A 14367-nucleotide genomic window follows, 5' to 3' on the forward strand; every position below is an offset into this window, starting at 1 on the left:
AAGTTCTGCATCATATTTAAAGACCATTTAAACATACTAGGTCATATCGAAATCAAGTGATACGTAACGGAGGGTTCAGGTGTTAGCGTTCACAGTATCTTGTGAGCATAAAGCATAACTTTTACCTTTGGTGTATGAAAAAATGTCATTTACATAGAATGAAACCTTAACAGCACTTATTAAGATTAAATATACTATCTAACTAATTATATACAGGTGTTGCGGCAAGCCTAAGCTGGTAACATTAGGCGTCACGTGTAGGGAGAAAATTTTAGCTCATACATAATTTAAGAATACAGCACTGAACTTGCGTTCAAGCTTTGCAAGGCAGTAATATTCCCAAATAGCGTTATTCCTTTTGGAAGAAAGAGAGAACAATATCTGTATGAACAGAGAAGAGCTGTGTATCCACGAAAAGCTGTTTAGCACAAGACAACAAAGGAGAAATCCGCATTAGTAATATGAGAATAAATACCTAAGAACATGAAGGCAATGCAAAGATAGAAATGTGTCAATAAATTACACAGATAAGCATGCCTAAATTATTTAATCACGCTGACAAATAAGTACTGTACTACATTTAATCCGAGTATAGGTATAAACTACTGCTAATTATACAAATTCATTTGGTTTCCTACACAGATATGCAGTAGAGAAATCAACAATCACATCCGTTTACACGTTAGAAAAAGTCAATTACCCAAGCAAGAACTACATGGAAATCCAGCTGAGCAAGTAGCTACCCACCCATACGTTTCTATTTTCCAAGTGTACAGGACACTCGGTAAGGTTCAACATGAATCTCAAGATTTTAATCCTGCTTGGCCTGATGCCAATGGATGGAAGCTTGTCACTGGTTATATATATATATATATATATATATATATATATATATATATATATATATATATCCCACAAACAGGTTCAATAGTTGAAAATAAATTGGTCATGTCTCAGATAACAAACAAGACAACGATTCTCAAGCAGTCATGCATCTGCAAGACCAGCAACCAATAAGTTGACTTAGCTAGTTGTACATTTGTGTAAACCACCTTAACACAATTTTTACAAGTTATCTTCGTCTTGTCAATTTAGCTAGAAAAACTGCAGCAAGAAACTGCTTACACAGTGCCCTAGTTGTGATCCCAAGATGGCAATGACTAAGTTCGAATTATATTCACATAGATATAGATTTTGGAATTGGACTTGACTACTTGGAAATCAGATACATTTGTAAATCAGTTCAGTCATTTAAAACCAGAAAGTAAATAACATAATTAGCATAAATCATGAAGTAAAGTTTACGAGCCAAACCTTCATGAAAGGCTGATCACGATAAGGAAACGAGTCAATGAAACTCTCCTTCAAAAGCAAGGATACCTGAAGGTACATGCAATAACATTTAAATTATTAACTAGAATATTTTGCAAACAACAATATGCATAAGAATTACAATGATTCAATTACATAATCTTGGTTCAATTATTATTACAATTCTGCTTATTGAACTTAAGAATATGACCATCTTCATTTCAATGCATAAGAATTTGCATAGAGACGAAGAAAACAGTGTTAAAAGTTGAGAATCAATTAAATACTAACCACTACATAAAGGGATTAACTACAATATTTTCCTTTTCAATGAAGTCCAAGTAGTAGATTCTTTATGTTGAGAATCAATTACAATTAAATACATTTGCGATAAATGGAAAAAATGTAATAGATAACAAATGAAAATGTAATGCAGTTTCCTGTTATGACAAAAACACAGACCTTATCATCATTGGATTGTACATTGGTTATTGTATGAGAACGAATGTTATAGCAAAGAGAATCCAAATAAGACCTTAACTCCGATAGGAACCCCTTAGCAGCTTCTGTCTGTGAGAAAAACAACACATGATGAGGATATAACATTATGGTGACATGGTTGTTGACAATATGACATGGAAATATTCTACAAACCTATCACAAACTACTTGAATTTTTTTAAACCACAATATGATGATGAGCTATTAGGCAAAAGGAGAGATGCATAGGGGAGAGTAATGTATAATGATGAAATGATGCATAAGGGCAGCGCACCTGCACTTCCGTGCATTCATACACTGGCCTTCTCCTACCCAAGTAACTTTCTCCCACAAGAGTTTCATGATAAGGACGTAAAGAAGAGATTAACTCTTTCTGCCTTGGCAGTTGAGGTACTGTTGATGACTTCACCTATTGTGGAAAAAAAGTATTTTGATAAGAGTTCATGTGTATCTCTGTAACTTGAAAATAAATTATAATAGAAGTTAGAACTTAGAATATGACTATAAAAAGCAAAAATTGAGAAGCTAAGCCCCAATCATTTTCAGGGCAATATTGAAGGAAGTCTGCACTCACATAAACCCACAATATATCATCCATAGATACTACTTTTATCTTTTTAACTTAAGAAACAATATCTAGTCAGATAAAACAATTTGTTGAACTGTGGTCATATCGAGTGCAAGAGCAAAAAAATCATAAACTCGAAGATAAAAAAATCTAAGTTCCTGATTTGGTATGGGGACTGACTTCAAAAAGACTTGAACTGAAGAAGCTTTAATGGGATCATAAGATTTGCAAGTTTAGTAAGCTGCTGAAATGCTTTAAATTAATTGCATTGATGTCCAAATTTCAGGTGTAAATTAGTAAAATTTAAATCTGGCGGTGGTTATATTAGGCCTTTAAATGTTAAAAATCAGTAGATACGGAACAAACACAATTCCAATATGTTAAAATAGGAAAGAAACAATCACATGACCAATGACAAGAAACATATTAGAGATTGATGCCAAAATACATTGCCAAAGTTAAAATATGCATCTGTTAATACATCTCAATCATAGGAAAAGCAACAATCACAATTCCAACAAGTTTAGGTATCAAATTAGTAAAATTGAAGTTCCCAAGGCCAAATCACATCAATCTACCACACAACTAAAAGACAATAAGCTGCTAGTCCACATTAATATTCACAAAATTCAGCAAGTTATAAACCTTAATTATATATGAGCAATTTGAGCACTTTCTTACCATATAAAGAAATAGCTGCCAATTTGATAACAGATAATTTTTAAGGAACACGGAATATGAAACCGTGAATGTATGTTGCAAGCAAATGATAATAATCAAGCAGTATGAAGTCAACAAAGTGTAGTAATGTTTCCTTCCTTTTCAACCATGAATTTTGTAAAAGGTTATTTTGGTGGGTAGCTCTAAATTGGTCCATTTGGCAGCATAGAAATAAGGTTATTTTCATGAATGCTCCATTCAATGGCAGTAAGTTGCTGGAAGATGCACTGTTTTTGGCATGGACATGGTTCAGAACAATGGAGGAAAACTTTACAATGCATTTCAACTATTGGTCTAGCAATCTACCAGCTGGTTTTCTGTAAACTAGGGTGACACCAGCTGTGGTTTTGTAATTTTTGCCACTTTGTAGTAGGCTAGTAAGCTCCTATCAGTCTGTATTCATCCTGATATGAGGATTTACCAGCCTTACTTACATACTCTTGTATCTATGGTACCTCTGGTACTCCCTCATATATCAATATATATTAATTTTGCTGACCAAAAAAAAAAACCATGAATTTTGTAAGATAAGAGGAGACACGTAGTCATGCAACCTATTCCTCAATGAATAAAATACTGTTGGGGAAGGGGGGGTGGAGACTACGATTTATGGCATTGGAGAACAGAAAAAGAAAAGGAAAAAAAACACACACCTGGTTTCTGCTGACGTCAATCAGGATAACATTATTAGTTAACTTTGACTGAACTTCATTGGTCTTGTTCTTGATACCAACCTAGAGTATCAATTTTGTAGCAAGTCAGGTCTCATAGATCATATACTCAGTAGAAAAGGCTAAGATAAAAAACAGTAGAAACCAAATTTAGAACTAAACACTACAGTGACCACTCTAATATTAATGTTCCAATTTGTGAAAGATAATATTAAATGGGCTTTACAAGCTCCAACACACTATATTCAATATCATTATAAGTAATAATAATGGGGCGTGTACAAGAGCAAGCCCTGAACATGGATTTAAAAGAACAGGTAAATTCAAATTCCAAACAAATAAATAATCATTTTCTGACATAAAGCAGATATTACTCTTGATAGTAAAGCAGGACTAGAATACTCACTATGTAGGGGACAGGTGCATCCAGAAACTCGAGCATGCCATTTGGTAAAACCTGGAAGAGTATGCTCTTATCAAATACTAAGGTGGAGAAGTGATGTTAAAAATTAAGAAAATTAATATTGATTTTTAATCTGAAAAGAGAGAAACCAAACTGGCATAAGCAAGCTTTGCCATTGGTAGGGCCGGATTAGTGGAATAACTGATAAAACTGAAGCAGATAGGATTCCCTGATCATGAAAGAAGCAAAATGTTTCCATTAAGGACTATGATTAAATATCAACAATACAAGTGAGATGCTAATTTATGACAATTAAACTCTCCAAATCAGCAAATCAATGATCAGGTCAAAAGCACAGCAAAGCTATCCATATTTCATCATGAATGTAATCAATCTGTAAAAAGACAATATGCACATTCGCAAGATCTAAAACAATTAACACAACTTCTGGTGCTGTACATTACAAAATACAAATAAACTCTCCAAATCAGCAAATCAATGATCAGGTCAAAAGCACAGCAAAGCTATCCATATTTCATCATGAATGTAATCAATCTGTAAAAAGACAATATGCACATTCGCAAGATCTAAAACAATTAACACAACTTCTGGTGCTGTACATTACAAAATACAAATAAGTAGAAAAATGGCTGATTAAATATGTATGAGCACGTCAGCAAGGCCAAAATGGGAACATCAAAATTCAAATTCAAGAACTGCCATTCCTAATAGAGCAAGGGAAAGATGCTAAAATACAAATATAATTACTATTGTTCCTAATAGAGCAGGGGACAGTAATGAAGGAATAACAATAAATCTGAAGGAAAAAAAGCATGTACAAGAGTCCAACCAATGACTCAAATAATTTTAACATCAATATAAAAATTGAGTAGAGAAAATTAATAATATTCACAATATCATTACTAACATAATTTGAGGCACAAGACATACCAAATTAGAACAGACAAAAACAATCTGCTTCTCCAGTAGAGCTCCTGCAAAGAATGTTAACACCTGCAGAATAGACATACAACCATTCAAACAAACATGCAGGGCTCAAACGGATAAGCATTATGTTAATGCCATCTAGGCTGTTATACTTATTATTTAATCACGTCTTTAACTGTTTACAACTGTTATTTTATTACCATGTATAGATCCCAATGTTAGGAATTGATTTCCTTTCCTACAAATTAGTCGTAATATCTGTAACATCTATAATCCCTGCTTTTTAAAGTTGCTGACTATTTAATGAAAATGACACATAGGACAAATCAGTTCTTCCAAAATGATTTTCCTGATATTCTTTACATGGTTCTTGTGAATAGTTGACACATTAAGTCATTCCAACATTCATAGTGCCCCCCCCCCCCAAAAGTTTATCTACAATTGAAGTGACCAAATAAAACAATTAATACCAGATCTCATTAAATCTAGAAGCAAATAGAGCGATAAATGTCCACAAATGTTGAGATATTAGGTATAAGAACATAGATTCTAGAAAATCACAAGTTAAAACAGAAATTACATTTTCAAGTCTCAAGGTACCACACATGCATGCTACAGCCCATATAGATAATGCAGTTGCCTCCTCCTCAGCCAAAAGAGAATTATGTGCCTGACAGGAACAAACAAACATGATACAATCCAGAAGACACATATCCTAAATCTTAAGGGGAGAAAAAGCAATCTAATCCAATCATTATAATTAATGTAACATACCTCTGCAAATTCCAGACCTGTACTGCAAGATTTCAAGTCAACAGTTGAACCGGCAAGATGTAGAATTGTCTCATCTGGTCTGTGATATTCCAAGGGATGCAGGTGTTCCAAAGGATGAAACCTAAGTGCTGAGTCCCTTGCAGGGCAAGCTAAGCAATAATACTCACTTATAATCTGTAATGGTCCACAGTTATTTGCCTGGAAATTGATAAAAATAACATCAGCTGTAAATGTCAACACACAATCCAGACAATAACAGTACAAGGTGAATTTAAATTACAAACCTTCGCCCATTCAAGAATATCATTTAGGTCATTTAAATCCTCTTGGCCAGAGAATGAAGCATCTTCTGTCTCAGTATCATCAGCATCACTCCTAAAATTTCTGTCATCACAAGGAGAACCCTGAAAACTGCATGAAGCAGTTGTATAAGATACGTCATTTATAATAATGAACAATAAAAAATGCCTAAAATATCCTTCACAGGGTTAACCTTGAAAACGGCATAAAACAGACAATATGTTTTATATAACCACTTGGAAGAAGTGGACAGAAATATAATATATTATATAATAAACCATAAAGTACAGTCACTCTAAAAGATAATTGTGTAAATACATCTGGATTTGTTTGGATAAGTAAAGATAATTTATTAGAAAGAAAGAAGTAATGTGAAAGAAAAATAGGAATTCTATGTGCAGAATGCAACCTCAAAAAGAAAAAGAAACCACAGCAGATATGAAGTTAGAAACACAATGGGTCGCTACTGTGACTCATTCTATGTCTCTACATTATTCCACATCAACTTATTTCATGTGGCATGAACAAGAATATACCAGGGAACATAAAGTAATACTAATAAATACAACTTTATGACTCCCACCTTGCGTAAATAAAAATCCACCAACATATCTGCTGTTAAATGAAGTCAAGGAATAAATGCACTGGACTTTTATTTGAACCTATAAAGAATTAAAGTGCTTCAAACGACACTCATACAAAACTTCTTATTATTAGTACTTTCAGATCTGACCACAAAAGAAAACACATCCATGAGAAAGCACATGAAGCTCCATTACATAATGTTTGTTAGCATAAATGCAGACTAAATGTACTGGACAATCAATGTCTTGTACCTGCAGGAAGATTCAGAGCTTTCATACTGGCTATAGCGCAGGAGTGGTAGAATAGCATTTGGTAAACGCCTATCTTCAGACTGTTTGTTTGTTACAAAAGCATCCCCATACAAATCACTATCTTCAGCATTTGTAGGACCAGATTCTTTGACAGTTTTTCTATCAGTTTCAGGATCACTAGGCACGGCATTGTCATCATTGACTCTCTCCTTAAATGTATGCAGATCCCCATTAACAATGTGTTTCTCAGGATAATTACTATCATCCTCAATGTTTTCAGGTGAGGAATTTCTTAGGCTTGATTGAGAAATCCTTGGATTGTCATCATGTCTATCTTCTAATCTATCATTCACCAACATGCACTCTGATTTTTCCTCCAAATTTTCTTCCTCGCAGCTACCTTCAACATATTCTAAATTTAAATCTCCAACACTTCCCGTCAACCGCTCTAGCCGTTCTTGCATGAAGATGCTACAATGATATCAGCACAATAAGAATAAATGCATTGTCAGGCTAGATGGCAAACAATTCTAGCATTCCAAGTATCACACATAAGAATAAATGCGAGCATATAATATGCAGAATTCAAATAATTTTACCAAATACCAGATAACAAACAACATGCCATCATGTAAGCAACAACAAACAAGCCTTATCCCATGAGGTGGAGTTGGTTACATGGATCAATCAATTCCATTGGGCTCTATCAAAAACAATAGCATTCTTAATGGTCTCTACCAATTTTTTTCAAGTATCCTTTTTTATGACACTAAGAATCTAAATGGTGGAAAATATTTCACTTTATCTTCCAAATATAACTACTAATTTTATTTGAGAAGGCCCTGCAAGAGGTAAGAAAAATAATCACAAGCATTGAAATCTAAAGCCAAGGGACAAATGAACCACTAAATATTTCCTATGTACAACAGACAAGTATAAAAGTTTGTTCACCTATGTACAATAGTAAAGTTTACTCCTCTATGTACAAGCCAAATTTATGCTACAACAAACTACATCTTAGCTCCCGCAAAAATTGAACCATTTCCAGTTACTTTCAGCCAATATATTATTTGCTTCACTTAATATTTGGACATCAATAAAACTGGCTTTTTATCCTCCAGAAACCTACATTGGGGTGTGGATGTTTAGCCCGAGTACATGAATTCCTTGCTATTAAACTTTGCTTATTGCATGTTGTCTTATTGCATGTTGTCAGAGGATAATTTTCTGATTCATATTGATATAAGAGCATGTGCTCTTAAATAGAATACAAGGTAATCTAAAAAAGGAAACTCCTGAACTAATGCTCATCATTGTACCCACTGTCAATTCCTATAAGGGTCAATGATTCCTGGTCATAAATACAAAATATGCAGCTAATCAAATCTCCTAATAATGGGATTTAAATCCTATCTATAAAAGGAAATAAAATATATAGTGGGATTCTGACTTAAAAAAATGTTTAATATTGCAATCACACTTGCAAGTCAACTTCACAAAACATACAAAATACTAGCAGTCTAGCACATATATGTTTCAGAAAGTACTACACATTAATTCTATAAACCTGCAGCAGATGAGTAGCAGTTACTTGACACACTTTTGGTGCATACAAGACACAACAGATCACTTGTTAATACTAACAGAACCATCCTTCCAAAAATTAATACAACAAATGACAAGATATAGCAAATATCATCAACATCTCACCCCTCATAGGGGAGGGAACTCAGGATTGTTATGAATACCTACCTATTTAATACACCAAAGTGCAATTCAAAAAATGGGAGCCTTGAGAGAATGCAGTAACATCTCTGTGTGGTTAATATATGCCGTTGGCGTTTCAAAGGAGAATAAGTCAACTGCTTATCAGAAATCAGGGAGAGAAATCCAGAGGGTTTTTGCACTAACTCTTCAACTAAGAGACAGCACCCATAAAGTGTTGAATTATCCGCACCCTGTGGCATTAAAAAAAGCCCAAAAGAAAGTAGCATTGTGAGTACAGGAATGAGAACAATATAAAAAACTTAAAACAATAAGGTAGACTTACAGTTATAGGTGAAGCTATTAAGTATTCAAACTTAAGGATCAACTAAACAAATGACCAGTCAACAGGTCCTTAAGACACTGTTTACTTCATAGGTGATTTTGGAAAGAAAAGCAAGTTTGAAGAGATATAGAAAATCACAAGGCTGACAAAAAATGTTTCCCTTCAGAACTCAAAGGGAAATTTGAAGTTAATTTTAGGATGGTATAAATATATGCTTAGCACAGGCAACTAGAAGCAGATTCTTAGCTTAAATGAGAGTATATAAGCCTTTTATGCACCACAAGAGGTAAACCTCAAAACTTACAAATGTAGACTGAATTAAATTAAGCTCCAAAAACATCTGCAAAAGAATCCAAACTAATGCTGGTCCAGCTATAAACCTCTTCAAATGGTAAAAAGGAATTCTTGATTAAAATATTTGCACCTTAGGAACAAGTTAATACTAAAGCGGTTAATTAAGTCCAGAAGTGGTTACTCATTAACAATTCTGAATATTGTTATACAATTGAGTGGTTAAATAATCCTAAACAGTAACTCCTTTTCAGTAATTTTCAAATAACATTTGCTAATTGCTAAGAATAATTTAGGAAGATACGTTGAATGGAAAATAAAAATGAAAAGATAGATGAATAGTATATTTCTGTTATGAAATATATAGTTCCAAAATACATTTCTAAAAGTTTCCTGTGATCCAATTTTCATCCTTAGAATATATAAGAAAATATAAGAAAAGATAGAAGTAAGGAAGAAAGAGAATATTAATAAGAAAATATAAGAAAGTTGAATCAATGTAACAATTCAATCACTTAAGTTACCTGTAGCCTAAATACAAAAGACGGATCCCTTTGTTTAAGGTGTTCCTGCATAAATCAATATACAAACACAGCTAAGCATCAGTGTTTAGAAACTTTTGACACCCTCCAACTTCATCATATAAATTGGTAATCTAATACACTGGGTCTGTATACAATGAAGTTGTAGATGCAAAGTAACCAGATTAACAAAGGTATATATCATTTAAGACTGTCTGTTACTAATGGTCAAGTAATTAAAAGGGGAAGGAAAAATAATTTCATATTAACAAAGACAATTTGCATAATGCATAATATTAATGGAAGCAAAATATATCATAAATACCTGCCCAAATAGAATTTCGTTCAACTCACTCATGGAAGGGGTTCTCTCAACAGCATTAACCTAAAAGTCAGATCCAGGAAAAAGAAAAACCTAAGTGTAAGCTCCACATAAGTTATTGGCATGAAAACAAATAAATCTACGACTCACTGTACATATTGAGTATTCAAATAATTAACGAAAATTTTTTAATTCAAAGTAATATTAATCACTCTGATTCATCAAGATGCTTTTTGTTTACTGTTACTGTGAGTACCTAATCAATGTAAGTGTTTATTTGGTAACAATTATGTTCTCTTTGGCCCCATTTGGAAGAGCTTATTTACAGCTCATTTGGGCTTATGACACAAGTAGTTGTGTAACAGTTTGGGAGAGCTTATGCAAATAGCTTATGATATGTTCATAAGCTGTTTTCAGATTTTTTCAATGAACTCTCCAGGACAGCTATGATCAACAACTTACAACTTATACCAAACAGTTTGACCATACTTCCCCCTTTGATTATAGAAACAACTTATACATAAATGCTTCTTACAGAATAAGTACTTATTCATTAAGACCTTAATTAAGCTGTTTATCCAAGCGGCCCTTAGTCTTTAAGGCTTTCATGAGAGTCAAGTGTCAAGCCTTATTTATCCTATCCCACCCCATCCTTGCCTCTTCAGATGGCATTAATTATGTTCTTTGATTTCAAAATAACAACATCAATAAATTCAAACTCCTTAATAACAAAAGAAAATAGCACAAAAGACAGACACACCCAGGAAGATAAAGTTTGAAACCTTCATATGAATTAAAAGCTCTTTTACATAATATCAATTTGAGGGGGGAAATATCTCTCAAAAAGCTACAACTTTCCCTGGCCTTTTTTGTTTGTCAAAACAATACGCTAATGCTAGAGGTCCATAAAAACAAAAAGAAAATACCAGTGCCTTTTCCATAATATCAAAATTGGGGGACAAATATCTCTCAAAAAGCTACAACTTTTTCCTTTTAATTGTCAAGATAATTCCCTAATGGTGATGGTGATGATGATATTAATAGTAATGACATCAAATGGATGGGGGCAAATTAGAAGTTCATTGTGCATACTATTGATAGTGATGGTGATGATGATAGAGATAGTAATGACATCAAATGGATAGGGAGAAAATTAGAAGTTCATTGTGCATACACCTAACCTCCAAGCCTCCAGGGAAGCAGAAAGAGAGAAGATCCTTGCCTTTAAGAGGCAGCTGTTTTTCTGGAGGGTAAACAAATAAAACCTGGAAAAAAAATTAAATGTAAAGTTTTCATGAAACCGATAGATGTTAACACATAACTAAGATTCAGAACGGAAACCAATGAAAGTTGTAGTGGACATAGCAATAATACTGTTTTAAAAAAAAAACAGTACTAGGACGAGAGGCAGTAACAATAATTATCACTATAGTACATAGTAATTCAATCAAAACCTGAGGTTCTAGATTGGGTTCCACTTCCACACGGGACTGATTCTGATAACCAAGTGCACTTCTCAATTTACCAGGGCCTTCAGACTTTCTTAAAAAACATTGCCTTTGCAGTGCCTGAATATCACAATTAGGATGAAGTCCAGCAACCACCATGCTTTCAAACAGCTTTGTTGGCTCCTTCCAAGACTTATGGTCCTGTGAAATCAAATATGAGAGTGTATCAGTGTCCGAGAAGAATCCAATTCCAAGGAATTAGTATGAGTTTTTGTGCTTTCAAAATAAAAGGCACAAAACTAAAAACACTGATAATGACATGTAACAAGAACAAACACGTGTAGCTATGATCTAAGGTGAAAGGGGAAACAACTGAATTTTCAAGTAACTGATGCTAGGGCCAAACCGCTAAAGGAAGAACAAAGAAAAAAAAGCATTAAAATCCAAGGACCAAAAATCCAACAGTATCAACCAACTTAAATTTCTTTATTGTTTAGTGTATAACAAACATCTACTTCTCACTTCTCATGTATTCAATAAGCAGATTTTAGTTTTACCGTGTACTGCAACTGAAAGTTTGCAGCCCATTGACGCTTCTGAGTTGTCAAGATTTCCGGATTGTAATTTGTATATTTAACTTCTGGAGGGCTAGAAAATCCTTTTATCATTTTCGTAACTTGATACTGCAGCCTTTGAAGTTGGCTGCCACCATGATCATTTTTCAATGAATATACCACAGATGGCCTCTGAGAATTCATAGCAGTGGCAACAGCTCTAGCCACATCCTCTGTTGTCTGCGTAAAAAATGAAGCACCCCAACTAGGACTACCCCTCTCTTCCTCCTTTGTCACTCCAGCCATTTGTTCCTTCACAAACATAACAATGATTTCAATAAGTAATACTCTCTAAGAAGCAAGATCAATTCAAACAAAGTATCACTCAAACTAAAGCTACAATATATCTCAAATATGTTAATGCTTGATTATAATGCAAGCCAGCATAAAATAGTGACAGCTATGAACAAATATACTAACAAGTCACCAAAAACTGACTATACACATCATATGCTTAGAAAACAAGCCTTTTTCAAGTAGAACTTCAAATTTATTTATTAAACATGGCAATCCACAACTAAAAATATGTGATATTGAGCTCTTCAGAAGTGTCATCAGCAAATTATAATCGATAGCAATAAAGCAAACCAAACGATGAACCTACAACCGCATCATTTCATCAAAAAAATAAAATAAACTCCTAAAAGATTCCACATATAACTTGTCATCAACAAAAAAGCTTAAGTATTACAAAATTTATAAAAAAAATCCATTTTAGCACTAATAACGCGTGCTACAGATTTCATACTCATAGCTTCTTCAAAGCTACACCATAACTATCTTCTGTTTCATGTTCTACTCTGTTCCACAAACCGAAAAGCACAAACAGGGTGAAAACCCGATGCACAAGTGGACCAATATACCTAAAATAAACAATTTTTTTTTAAAAAAAAACATTTAATCGAATTCAAGCAACACGATCGTAAATAAAATAAATAAAAATTATGAAAAAAAGAAAACAAAACAGAGAAGGGTAGAAGTTGAATTGAACAAACACACAGCTGAAATCGGAAAACCCACAAAAAAAAAAAAAAAAACTTACCAGAAAATAGCGGAAAAAAGGAAGCAATAGAATAGAGAGAGAGAGAGCGAGAGAGAGAGAGAGAGAGAGAGAGGCTTAAGGGTGGGGTTGAGGTTGGAAAGAGAAAGAGAAAAAATATTTAAGAATTAAGATTAAATTAATTCATCAACTTCTTCGGTAGTTTTTTCTTTTTTTCTCTGCCTCAGGGACGAGAAAATATTAAAGAAAAATTGTAGGTGTTAGAATGGGAAATGGTCCATGCAATCGAAATTGAAAAAAGGAAGAAGAAGAAAAAAAAAAAGGGGGTTGGCGATAGTAATTAGGGTAAAAACAATAAAATTGAATGAATGAATGTGGCGCAGTGGAAGAAGTAGAAGAAGCTTCGTGCGCGTCGAAACGCCACTGCTATTCAATTGTATATTGTTTTGCAGTTTTGTTTGGATCGTTGGATTGGATGTTGCGTACTCCTGTTTCTCACCCCATCGTCCCACTCACACTTGCATATTCTCGTTCTCGAATCTTAATATTATTGCTTCTTTTTTATATACATATATAATTAAGGCCTATTATTTGCAGGGACAATAGTATATATTTTATTCTGTCAAAAAAATTTATTTTGAAGAAGAAAAAACATAAAAAGACTAAAAGGAAATAAGATTCAGCGAACAATTATTAAGATTGAGTGAATACCATTTTTATTTTTTTTATTTTTATAAATGATCTTATATTGATTAAATTTGCATCTATTTTTTCAACTTAATATACATTTAAACTGAATAAATAAAGGATAGAATTTATTATTTAGTTTTAAATTTATAAATTGTTAACTTGTGTTGGATGAATGAAATATAGACAAATAAAGTTCAAGAGAATAATCTTTTATTATATAATTAAGCTTGAGAAAGATTCAGTAGAATTAAATTACCGAAAATTAGAAGGAAAAAATCTTGCAAAATTATATAATTATATAATTATGTTATTAATCGATTAATAAGTTCACATTTTATAATAATTTTTTATATAATTATGTATTAAAATTATTTATAATAAAATAATATTAAATTCTTGA

General features: G+C 33.1%; 1 protein-coding gene across 2 annotated transcripts; it reads right to left on the bottom strand.

The window, feature by feature from the left end:
* Positions 1–102: 102 nt before the first annotated feature.
* On the bottom strand, positions 103–13809 carry LOC100814801 (uncharacterized). 2 transcript variants are annotated; one of them, XM_006586977.4, is made up of 19 exons: positions 13320–13809; positions 12221–12529; positions 11670–11864; positions 11397–11480; positions 10219–10278; positions 9897–9941; positions 8784–8989; positions 7032–7502; positions 6180–6306; positions 5896–6093; positions 5702–5791; positions 5125–5187; positions 4328–4402; positions 4177–4227; positions 3753–3833; positions 2086–2220; positions 1774–1881; positions 1315–1380; positions 103–418 (listed from the first exon to the last, which is right to left on the bottom strand). In XM_006586977.4, the coding sequence occupies exons 2-19, from the start codon at positions 12521–12523 to the stop codon at positions 350–352; spliced, it is 2427 nt and encodes an 808-aa protein (XP_006587040.1). In that variant the 5' UTR covers positions 12524–12529; positions 13320–13809; the 3' UTR covers positions 103–349. The 2 variants fall into 2 exon arrangements, with proteins under 2 accessions (XP_006587040.1, XP_003534946.1); XM_003534898.4 differs by lacking the exon at positions 13320–13809 and adding an exon at positions 13026–13287.
* Between the last annotated feature and the right edge of the window lie 558 nt (positions 13810–14367).

This window comes from Glycine max, chromosome 9, assembly GCF_000004515.6.
Source record: "Glycine max cultivar Williams 82 chromosome 9, Glycine_max_v4.0, whole genome shotgun sequence".
Taxonomy (NCBI): domain Eukaryota; kingdom Viridiplantae; phylum Streptophyta; class Magnoliopsida; order Fabales; family Fabaceae; genus Glycine; species Glycine max.

Bases quoted from the DNA above. Each gene is read 5' to 3' on its own strand.
- LOC100814801 (XM_006586977.4), bottom strand. From the start codon at position 12,523: ATGGCTGGAGTGACAAAGGAGGAAGAGAGGGGTAGTCCTAGTTGGGGT. The intron at 9,942-10,218 runs GTATTTATGATA...TGATTTATGCAG, and splicing joins ACGAAATTCTATTTGGGCAG to GAACACCTTAAACAAAGGGA. The intron at 4,403-5,124 runs GTATGTCTTGTG...TTTCATGATCAG, and splicing joins TTTTTGTCTGTTCTAATTTG to GGAATCCTATCTGCTTCAGT.